The sequence below is a fragment of the Brassica napus genome, chromosome C4 (assembly GCF_020379485.1).
Source record: "Brassica napus cultivar Da-Ae chromosome C4, Da-Ae, whole genome shotgun sequence".
Lineage (NCBI taxonomy): Eukaryota > Viridiplantae > Streptophyta > Magnoliopsida > Brassicales > Brassicaceae > Brassica > Brassica napus.
The window spans coordinates 2,199,123-2,211,192 of NC_063447.1; the positions used below are offsets into that span (position 1 = coordinate 2,199,123).

At 38.5% G+C, this 12,070-nt stretch overlaps 1 protein-coding gene across 1 annotated transcript; it reads left to right on the forward strand.

Moving 5' to 3' along the window:
- The first annotated feature begins 2,538 nt into the window (after positions 1–2,538).
- Positions 2,539–3,767, forward strand: LOC125585285. Its single transcript, XM_048754063.1, has 2 exons — positions 2,539–2,555; positions 3,365–3,767. Exons 1-2 carry the CDS (start codon positions 2,539–2,541, stop codon positions 3,765–3,767), a joined length of 420 nt encoding a protein of 139 aa, XP_048610020.1.
- The last annotated feature ends 8,303 nt before the right edge of the window (positions 3,768–12,070 follow it).

The following is a 12,070-nucleotide window of genomic DNA, read 5'->3' on the forward strand; positions in this document are numbered from 1 at the left end:
GAAAGAAAGTCATGATGCAGAGTCCTCTAAAGAGATGTGTGATGAGCACTTGGAAAATGCTAAAAAGGAGGAGGTGAGTAGGGCCACAAGGACTCATCAGCTCCAAGATGATCCAATCAAGCTTCAAGAGCTTCTCTCTCAGGTCTTCACCATCACTCTTGAAGGTGGAAAGGATCCTCCTTCTCCACTTTCCACTTGAGGTACCACTCCACCACCATTCCATTGTATATACCATTTCCTTTCTGTATTTTAGCTTCATCTTTGGGTATCTCTCCTACATTTGACAACACAGAGACTGTGTGACTTAAGTCTGGGGGAGGTACCAAGTATTTGATCATGTTTGCTTTGATGTTGTTTCATTGAGTCATGCATTGCATACCTATTTGCATATAAAAAAAATCATTTAGTTTGCATCATTTGCATTTCTATGAGAGTCTAGAGCATATATGTTGCATTCACTTGCATTGGGAGCAATGATTTTAAATTCCTTGTAAAGAACACTACTTTGCACCTGAGTAGCTTATGCACCTCTCAAAAAGACTTGTATGCTTCGAGCCTTGAAAACTCTTCCTGAATCTCATTAGTTGCTGAAACTTGATCTTTGAAGCCAACTACAACCTTGTTTGAACTGAACGAACTTAATGCTTCTTGCTTATGGTCCCTTGTGTACTGAGTCATGGATATACACACTTGAGTTGTCACATCCTTCACGCCAATCTTTTTGACAAACTCGAGTGGTACACCATTCCCAAAACCCTTCCCTCCTTTTGAGCTTTCATTATTTGATGAGTGAGGCCTTTTTCGGAAAGCCTTACATGGGCATAATGTTGAGAGTATCGGGAACGACAATGCTTGATCTTCATTCTTGCTAGATTAGGCACTCTATTGTCTAGCTATAGGTGGGGGTGAGTGTTGTGACTATGATTTGGAAGCATGAAAAGTTCGAAGGAAAAGAATAGACTCTTTGTGTTTAAATGATAATCTTATTGGAATTAGTAGATAAGTGTCTAGCTCGAGTTTATGAAAAGTCTTGGCACCCGAAAAAAAAAAAAAAATAAAAAAAAAAATATATATATATATATATATATATATATATATATATATATATATATATATATATATATAAAGAGAAAAAAAAAAAAAAATATAAGAAAAAAAAAAGAGAAAAAGAAAGAAAAGGGGGCTAGCAAAGTTGTTTAGAGCTAAGATTTGTTTTGAAGTTGAGAAAACCCTTTATAGATTTCAAAGAAAAATAGTTTTATGTGCAAAGTGTTCTTGGGATCTTTTGGTGAGAGATGGGAGTTGGGTTTGACATTAGAAAGTGATTGTGTAACTTGTATGTTTGGAAAAAGGGTAGAACAATGGAGATTGAGCATTGTATGCATGAGTTGGTCCCTTTCTTAGATATATTATGTGCAATGTCAAGGCTATTTGTCTTGAGAGTAAACCACCTTTAAAGATCATGTGTTTTGAACCTCTTGACTCACTTGAATAAAAGTCTTCCCTTTACTCAACCAAATAATTTGGACCAATTGACCATTTGCAAGAATTCACTTGATGTTTTATGCTTAATGAATGTGAGAGTTGGTTGATTTGAATGTGTGGATGCTTGATGATGAGTATAAGGGCAAAAGAAGTTGAGATAGGCCTAGAGAAGCTAGAGTGTGATAAGAGAGTGTGCTCATGTTGGATTAGATGTTGAATTGAGTGCTAGTTGTGTTTCTTTTGGCTATGAGCTCCCACCTTCAAACCTCTCTCCCTATGAGTTGAAAATTCACTTGTGGACAAGTAAAAGAACAAGTTTGGGGAAGTTGATATCTTGCATATTTCCATTGTTTTATCCATTCACCCATGTGCATTTTGATCATATAGACTAGGATTTAGCCATGTTTAGGTTGCATTTTGCATACATGAGTCTTTATCAGGTATTGGAGTACCACATGGAGTTCTCGGAGACATTTGGGTGTGTTTGGAGCTCGAAAGAGGTGTAAAGATGATCATTGGACGAGCAGAGCGTTGGGAGCGACTTCCCGGAGCGGCACCGTCAAGTCGCTCTGACCTGCCTTATCAGAGCGACCTTACCAGAGCTATACGGAGAAGTCGCTCGCCATTTCATCCCGGTGGAAGCCGAAAACTGACCCGGAGCGACCTATCAGAACGACCACTCCAGGTCGCTCCCGAAGCCCAGAGCGACTTGGCCAGAGTGACACCCCGAGGTTGCTCGCGTTTCTATCGCGTGACGACAACACAATGGAGCCGGAGCGACCTCTCAGAGCGACCCACTGAGGTCGCTCCCGAAGCCTGGAGCGACCTTACCAGAGTGACGCGGAGAAGTCGTTCGCGTTTTCATCGCTCGGAGACACGAAAACGGGCCCGGAGTGAAGTCTCGCAGCGACCCCTCCAGGTCGCTCCCGAAGCCTGGAGTAACCTCTCGGAGCGACTACTGGAGGTCGCTGTGCGCCTATTGTTTGCTCGAATTCAGTTTACTCAAGGGCATTTTGGTCATTTCATTATGCACGTTTTTTACTTTCTAAACCTATGTTTAAGTATCTTTTGTAAGCGATGGGTGGCTGATTATCTTTATCTTTGAGAAAACCACCAAAAACCTCCTGAAAAAGTTCATCTCTTTGATTCGTTTGATCATATGTTATCCTGTTGATTTCTAATCTATTATCTGTATTTCTCTACATGATTAATCTGAAATCCAATATGGGTTTAAGAGGAATCATGAAGAGTAGTGAGTAATCCACTCTTGAATTCATGGGTTAGTGAGATTAAGGGTGATTAGGCTAGATCTAGGATGTTATAGTGTAGATCCTTCTTATTCCTTGCTAGTAGAGTATTCATAATGAATCTTCTGAGTTGGCCTCTCAAAAGTTGATCTTTAGGCATTTCCCACCCACAAGGTGTTTGATGAAATGCCTGAGACAACTCTCTTAAGCTTTTAACATACTTTACCAAAGACATTTGTTGTTAAAGGTGTTAAGATAGCCAATAGACTTGTTAGTAATGATTGCTTTCATATTATTCAACCAAAGACATTTGATGTTTGAAATATGTTAGTAAATGAACATTCATCTAGACATAGAGTTTGTTTAAGATTGTGTCTAAGCTTAAGGTTGATAGTTTGATTGATCGTTAGCCATCCTTAGTTCGAAACTTGATCACCCAAGGTCTAATCCCTATACCCATGAGTTCTCTTTTCCCTTAGTAAAGAAAGTCATTTCATTTATCATTAATCATTAGTTTAGAAACCTCTTAAATTATCGGTTGCACTTAGATTAAGTGAGTACTTGCATTCTCATTGCTTTGAAATCCCTTAGAATTGGTTCGACAATCTTTTATACTACAACATTTATTTTAGGAGACTTGAAACTCCTAACATCAACATCAAGAGTGACAAGGAGAGGAGACTTCTCCAACTCAATGAGTTTGATGAGATTAGACTGGATGCTTTTGAGAACTCAAGGATTTACAAGGAGAAAACCAAAGCCTTTCACGACAAAAAGATCTTCAAGAGAGAATTCAGTGCTGGAGATCAAGTGCTTCTCTACATTTCTAGACTGAAGTTGTTTCCCGGGAAGCTCAAGTCAAGATGGTCCGGCCCTTTCAAGATCAAGGAAGTTAGGCCATATGGGGCAATTGTGTTATGGGATAGGAATGGTGGAGACTTCACAGTCAATGGACAAAGAATTAAGCTCTACATGGGAACCACGATAGAGGAGAAAGGAATCTCGGTTTCACTCTCCGACCCCGATTCCGCCTAGCCAAAGGAAAGCAAAGTCAAGCTAGAGACTTTAAACAAGCTCACTTAGGAGGAAGTCCCATGTCTATCCTTGTATATACTATCTAAAAAAAAAATGAATGAAAAAACGCGGGATGGGTGGAACGGATTCCTTCACCCGCTCGTATATTTGGTCGGAGACAACGTTCCGACGCGGGTTGCCTTACCCGCATCGCTTCGTCGATGGGATGACGCAGGTTAGAGTCACGCGGGTTCCTCTACCCGCTCGCACGAACACACCAATCCGGAGACGCTTCCACGCGGGGATGACGACGCGGGTTCTGAACTTCTCCTCTACCTGCGTCGACTAGTTCAAACCCGCTCAGGTATGATTTCTAACCCTAAAATCTATTTACCCGACCCGTTTACCCGACAACCCGACCCGGCTACACCCTAAAAATCATCTACCCCGCGTCTCTCTCTCCCGTTTCCCTCATCTCCCTTTCACAAAACATCACCAAATCACTCTATATCTCACTCAAATCTTCACCAAATCAATCCATTCTTCTTCCTAAATCCAAGCTTTCGCCCCTTTAGTCTATTTTCTTGTTTCACATCTTCATTTCCTTTCATCCAAAGCAAGGTAGAAATGGGGAGAAAGGATCAACAAAAGATGGAAGCTGAGAAACAAGAGCTTGCAAGGCAAGAGACTGATAGACATGGGAAGCATCTAACCTCCGTTTCTACAACAGAAGGAACTTCTAGACAACAAGTCTTGGCAGCAAAGAAGAGAGAAGGCAAGCAAGTTGCTAGGGACGAGGGAGTAGATACTATTGGTAGAAAGTCAGCCCCTCCCAAGAGGTCCAAGGAGCCAAAAGGCAAGGGAGTAGCTCTTCCTCAAGAGGAGGAGAATGCGGATATCACTGAAGACGACCAAGCTCCGCACAAGAAAGCCAAAGTGTCTAAGGGAAGAAAGTTGACACTGAGAGGGATAGAACCAAGACACCAACTGAAGATGAGCTATATGGGCATTTGCGGAATGGTGTGTTGTGGCCTCCAACTCGATTTGCGGATATCAAGATCATGGAAGGGTTGGAGATTGGTGACGACATCAAGAAAATGTTGGAGCACATGAACATGCAAAGCTTCTTCACTATGGCCTATCCTACCTACGAAGATGAGTCTTGTCAGTTCTTGTCATCATTGGTGGCTACTTTTCACACCACCAAACATGTGAGGCAAGGATGGGGAAAGATCAAGTTCAAGGTCCATGGGAAGGTTTACAACATGACCTTCAAGGAGATTGGACAAGCTCTTGGTCGTCAGGATTTGGAGGAATCATCCATCCCTATCCTATATAATGCTCCTAAAGAGGAGAGCATTGCTAGAATGGTTTGGAAGGTATTGACGGGGAAGACTCGCAAGCCAAGCCGTGACAAGAATGCTTCCATTCGCCACCCTTCAGTGCGCTATCTCCACCGGTTAATTGTCCACACCATATTTCCAAGAAAGGAACCAGGCACTGTTAATGATGAGGAGCTGCAACTTCTTCACCAAACCGTTCAGCATTATGCTCATCCTTCTCAGTTGCCTTTTGTCGATACTGATTTCTACAAGAACTTTGGAATGGTGGGATTCTTTGTGAAGCGCCTCGTCCACTACAAGGAATGGGCTTGGACAACAAGTGACTCAGAGCCTCAAGTTGGCATTGGTGGTTTGATAACCCCATTGCTTCAATTCAGGATATACCCTTAGAAGATGATCCAACTGGTCCGGCCCTCTTAGACGGAAGCTACTTGAAGAAAGCTCAGTACTTCAGTGGAAGGTTCAATGGAACTTGCGTCTACTCTTACATACAGTCTACACGAGAGGTTGAAGTGCTTCTCCCAAACACCGCCCTAACAAGCTTGACTAGGCCTGAAGCTATTAGCTTTGATATTGGGAGTGAGCACTTCCTTGGTCCCCATGGTCCTTTAGGCCCCATACGATCTCCCAAGAGGAAGAAGACAGCAGATAAATGTGGTGTGTTCCAAGAAGAAGCTTCCGGTCTAAACTCCGAGCTCCTCTATGGTCCTCCTCGTTACCACTTTGAGCAGCATCCGGGAGCTCTTCCCCATGGACCCCTTCGCCAGGCTCATGAGCATATCAGCAACCTCCAACGATGGAACAAGGCTCAGGACAGAACAATCTTCAAGCTCAAAGACAAGTGTAAGGCGTTGAGTAAGACTGTGAAGAGGCAAGCAGAAGCTTCAGCTCAGTTCATGAAGAAGGTAGCTGATATACTGACTAGAGGAACTGTAGCGGGATTTTCATCATCAGACTTTGACTTCCTTACCCCCCAGCCTCAGCCTTCAATTGGTCCTTTAGCACTCAGACTTCCCGCCACCGAGAAAGAGCTGCTCCGCCAGAAGAGAAACCCACCAGCTCAACCGTCCGACTCAGGAAACAAATCTCCATCCCTTGCTTCTACAGATGAGGAAGCTGACACCGAGGATGAGGCATCGGCCTCCTCCCACGCTTCATAGAAAGGTACTCCACCACTTCTCATTGTATATACCAGTTTTTCTTTGCATTTATCTCTTTTTTGGGTATCTCCTCCGACTTCCTAACACAGAGACTGTGTGAACTAAGTTTGGGGGAGGTATCAAGTATTTGATCATGTTTTCTTTAATGATTTGAGTCTCATGCATTGCAATGTACATATATATATGCATAGAAAAACCAAAAAAAAAAAAAAAGTTGATTGAAAATTTTGAAAAATACAAAAAGAAACATGTAGCTGCATCACTTGCACTTCTAAGATTGAGTCTAGAGCATATAGTTTACATTCACTTGCATTGGGAACAATGATTTAAATGCCTTGCAAAGAACCCTTGTCTAGAACTCAAAATGACACCCTAGTTAAACATATCAAATAGCTTAAGCATCTCTTGAAAACCTTGCACGCTTCGAGCCTTGAAAACTCTTCTTGAAACTTGTTTGCTTGCTTGATGTTGGCATTATTCTTGAGATCAGCTCCAACCCGAACTTGGCTTGAATGAACTTAATCTCTCTTGCATATGGGCATTTGCATACTTGATCATGGATCTCATACACATTTGGGTTATCTTATTCCTTTATATACCAATCTTTGTTAACCCAAATGGCACTCCATACCCTACAATCCTAGCCATTCTTTGAGCCAAACATTTAATTGCATGAGTGAGGCCTCTTTTGATAGTTTGTCATGTGCAAAATCTTGAGAGTATTGGAGGCGACATAGGTTTATTCTCATCTCTTATTGGCACAATGAGTTAGCATCTGGGAATGGTGAGAGGGGTTTGTGTGTTCTAAACTTCAGTATCTTGGGTTTGAGGAGTGAGAAAGATGAGAGAGATGAGCAAAAGAGTATAAATAGAAATGAAAACTCTAGGGATAAAAAGAAAATATGAAGCTCTTGATTATGCAACAAAAAACCTTCCCCCTAATAAAAAAAAAGGGAAAGAAAGAGAAAGAAAAGAAAAAGAATCAAAGAGAAGTTGGGGAAGGGAATGAAAAAAGAGTTAGAGCTTGTATAAAGTGAGTTAAAATCCCTAGTGGTTGAGTCAAAAGAAAAAGAGAGTTGTTCATTGGGTGAGTGATGTGAGGGGTTTACTTTGATTTTGAGATGATGATAAAAAGGGGGTAGAACTTGTGATCACTTATAACAAAAAGGGGTAGAATGATGAGAATGAATCTATGTATGCATGAGTTGCTTCTAATCTTAGATAAATTTTGCATAATGATCAAGCTCATTGTTTTGAGTGATAACCACCTTTAAATGAAAACATTTGAACCCATCTCTTCATTCACATTAGACCATGCTTATCTAGCCAAATGATTGAGATCATGTGCCCATTTGTGATAATTTACCTTGTGTGTGTGTGTGAATCAATGTGAGAGCTGATTGAAGGGACTTGTTGGAAAGAGTATTGCAACTTGAGTAGAGGCAAAAGAGTATGGATAGGTCTAGAGAAGCTAGAGTATAATAAGGAGAATGCTCATGCTATTTGCTATGTTTCTTTAGGATATTAAGTTGAGTGCTAGGAAGTGTTACTTTTGGCTATGAGTTCCCACCTTCAAACTTCTTTCCCTCATGAGTTCTTATAAAGTCACTTGAGGACAAGTAAAGAACAAGTTTGGGGGAGTTGATATCTTGCATATTTTCATTGCTTTAACCATTCATATTGTACATAATGATCATATAGATTAGGAATTTAGCAACGTTAGGATCCATATTGCATTCATGTGTCTTTATCAGGTATTAGAGTGACCTATGGAGTGATTGGAGGTGTTTAGAGGCATGGGAGTTAAAGAAAAGATGAAAATGAAGTTAGTTCGAGTTCAAGCCAGTTCAACTCGAAGAGAACCAGTGCGGGTTAGTTTACCGCGTCGAGATGTCGAGAAGAAGAAATGAAGAACTCCTCGCGGGTTGAGCAACTCGGGAAGCAGTACCCGCTCGCGCCGAAAGCCACATCAACGCCAGTCTCACGCGGGTTGCAACACCCCGAGTCCTTTTACCCGCGTCACGGAAAGACCAAATCGAAGGAGCCACGCGGGAAGAGGCACGCGGGGTCGACTACCCGCTCGCACGAGCTAGAAGGATTGTCGACGTATTCACGTGGGGACGATGACGCGGGTGATATCCATCTTCCCTTACCCGCGTTGCCGAAGAGCTTTGTTCGAGGAGTCACGCAGGTGAAGCAGCGCGGGGACCCTTACCCGCTCGCATGAAGAAGGAGTGTCGTCGAAGGTCCAACGCGGGGAAGGCCACGCGGGTTGGTGCCGATCGTCTTGACCCGAGTCGAGACTTTACCTTAGTCGAATTTTAATGTTTTCAAGGGCTTTTTAGACTTTTTAATGGAAACCATTAGGTTTACCAAAGACATATAAATACTTTATAATCCCAAGAGGAGATCTTATTTTGTTTTCTATCTAATCACAAAGAACTTTTAGGTGAAAAATCTTATCTTGATCATTTTCTCTTGTGATTGCTTGATTATTGGGATCACTAATCATGATTAGCACCAAATCATCATTGATTCTTGGGCTCATCATGAAGAGTAGTGAGTAGTCATCTTTTGATTCATGGGTTAGGGAGACTAAGGGTGATTAAGCTAGATCTAAGGTGTTTTAGTATAGATCTATCTTGTTCCTTGCTAGTAGAGTGCTTTTAATGCAACTCTAGAGTTGGCCTCTCTAAAGTTGAGCTCTAGGCATTTCATGCCTGAAAGGTGTTTGATGAAATGCCTGAACCAACTCTCCTAAGCTTTTAACATTATTTACCAAAAAGATTTGTTGTTAAAGGTGTTAAGATTGCTAGTAGACTTGAGATTAATGATTACTTAGATAACATTCAACCAAAGAGATTTGATGCTTGAGTTATCTTAGTAAATGAACATTCATCTAGAGATAGAATTTGTTTAGGATGGTGTCTAGGTCTAAGGTAGATAGATTGGTTGAAAGTTAACACCTTTAGATTGAAACTTGATCACCCAAGGTCAATTCCTTTAGTCCATGAGTTCTCTTATCTCATAAGAAAGAAAGTTTTGTCCTTTATTGCATTTTAGTAGCATTCTAGTTCAAAAATCATCTCACCAATTGATAGCACTTAGATTAAGCATGGTCTTGCATTCCCTTTGCTGTAGAATAACTTAGAACATGTTTGACATCATTTATTCTACAACATTTGATTGGGAGCCTTGAAACTCCTAACATCAGTTTGTCAACTGATTTAAGGAGCTTATGAAGTTTTACTAAATTAATTGATAAAAAAATAGAATGATGCCCATGTTACCATGAAAGAGAGTTTAGAATACATTAATACAAATGTAGAATGTGGTCAAAAATTTTAAAATAACACTAAAGATTATAGGCTTCAGTATATAAAGCATTTACCGAAAAACTGTATATATTGTAGGGGTTAACACATAGATTTTGAGAAAAAAAAATGGCAATATTGTTTTAATGCATAGATGTATCATGAACTAACATATGATGATGGTCAGAGAGGTTTAGAACATTTTTTGTCTCCGTTTCTTTATAATAGCTATTTTATTGTGGTTTGTCAACTGATTTAGGGAGCATATGAAGTTTTACTAAATTAATTGTAAAAAATAGAACGATGCCTATGTACCATAAAAAGGATTTTAGACTACATTAATACAAAAGTGGAATATGGTTATAAATTTAAAATAACACTAAAGATTATAGGCTTCAGTATATTATCCATTTTCTTAAAAACTGAATATTTTGTAGGGGTTAACACATAGATTTTGAGAAAAATTCAAAAAATATGAAAATATTTTTTTAATCCATATTTGTATCTTGAACTAACATGTGATGATGGTCAGGGAGCTTTGGAATTTTTTTGTCTCCGTTTCTCTATAATAGCGATTTTATTGTGGTTTGTCGACTGATTTAGGGAGCATATGAAGTTTTACTAAACTAATTGTTAAAAAATAGAACGATGCATATGTACCATTAAAGAGAGTTCTGAATACGTTAAAACAAATGTAGAATGTGGTTAGAAATTTTAAAATAACACTATAGATTATAAGCTTCAGTATATAGAGCATTTACCAAAAAACAGAATATTTTGTAGGGGTTAACACATAGATTTTGAGAAAAAATCAAAAAATATGACAATATTATTTTAATGCATAGTTGTATCATGAAGTAACATATGATGATGGTCAGAGAGGTTTGGAACCTTTGTTGTCTCTGTTTCTCTATAATAGCGATTTTACTGTGGTCTGTCAACTGATTTAGGGAGCATATGAATTTTTACTAAATTAATTGTTAAAAAATTGAACGATGCCTATGTACCCTGAAAGAGAGCTTAGAATACATTAATACAAAAGTGGAATGTGGTTAGAAATTTTCAAATAACGCTGAAGATTATAGGCTTCCATATATAGAGCATTTACCGAAAAATAGAATATTTTATAGGGGTTAACACTTAGATTTTGAGAAAAATTCAAAAAAATGACAATATTTTTTTGATGCATAGTTGTATCATGAACTAACATATGATGTTGGTCAGAGAGGTTTTGAACCTTTGTTGTCTCTGTTTCTCCAGAATAGCGATTTTATTGTAGTTTATCAACTGATTTAAAGAGCATATGAAGTTTTACTAAATTAATTGATAAAAAATAGAATGATGCTCATGTATCATGAAAGAGAGTTTAGAATACATTAATACAAATGCAGAATGTGGTTAAAATTTTAAAATAACACTAAGGATTATAGGCTTCAGTATATAAAGCATTTACCGAAAAACTGAATATATTATAGGAGTTAACACATAGATTTTCAGAAAAAAATTAAAAAAATATGACAATATTGTTTTAATGCATAGTTGTATCATGAACTAACATATGATGATGGTCAGAGAAGTTTGGAACCTTTGTTGTCTCTGTTACTCTAGAATAGCGATTTTATTGTGGTTTGTCAACTGATTTTTGGAAAATATGAAGTTTCACTAAATTAATTGATAAAAAAAATGATGCTCATGTACCATGAAAGAGAGTTTAGAATACATTTATACAAATATAGAATGTTGTCAGAAATTTTAATACAACAATAAAAGTTATAGGCTTCAATATATTATCCATTTACCGAAAAACAGAATATTTTAATGCATATTTGTATCTTTAACTAACATATGATGATGGTCAGAGAGGTCTGAAACCTTTGTTGTCTCCGAATCTCTCGGATAGGGATTTTATTGTGGTTTGTCCGGTAATTTAAGGAGCATATGAAGTTTTACTAAATTTATTGATAGAAAAATAGAATGATGCCTATGTACCATGAAAGAGAGTTTAGAATACATTAATACAAATGTGGAATGTGGTTAGAAATTTTAAAATACAACTAAAGATTATAGGTTTCAGTATATAGAGCATTTACCGAAAAATTGTATATTTTTGTAGGGGTTAACACATAGATTTTGAGAAAAAATAAAAAAATATTACAATATTGTTTTAATGCATAGTTGTATCATGAACTAACATATGATGATGGTCATAGAGGTTTGGAACCTTTGTTGTCTCTGTTTTTCTATAATAGCGATTTTATTGTGGTTTGTCAACTAATTTAGGGAGCATATGAAGTTTTACTAAATTAATTGATAAAAAAAAATAGAACGATGCCTATGTACACTACAAGAAAACGTTTCTATAACAACGACGATTTACGAGGAAATTATTTCCTCAAAAATTTACATGGCGTTTACAACGAAATTACGAGGAGTCCAAAATTCGTCGTAAACTCGATGTAACTTTACGACGAAACAGTTGCGTCGTAAAGTCAATGTAAGTTTACGAC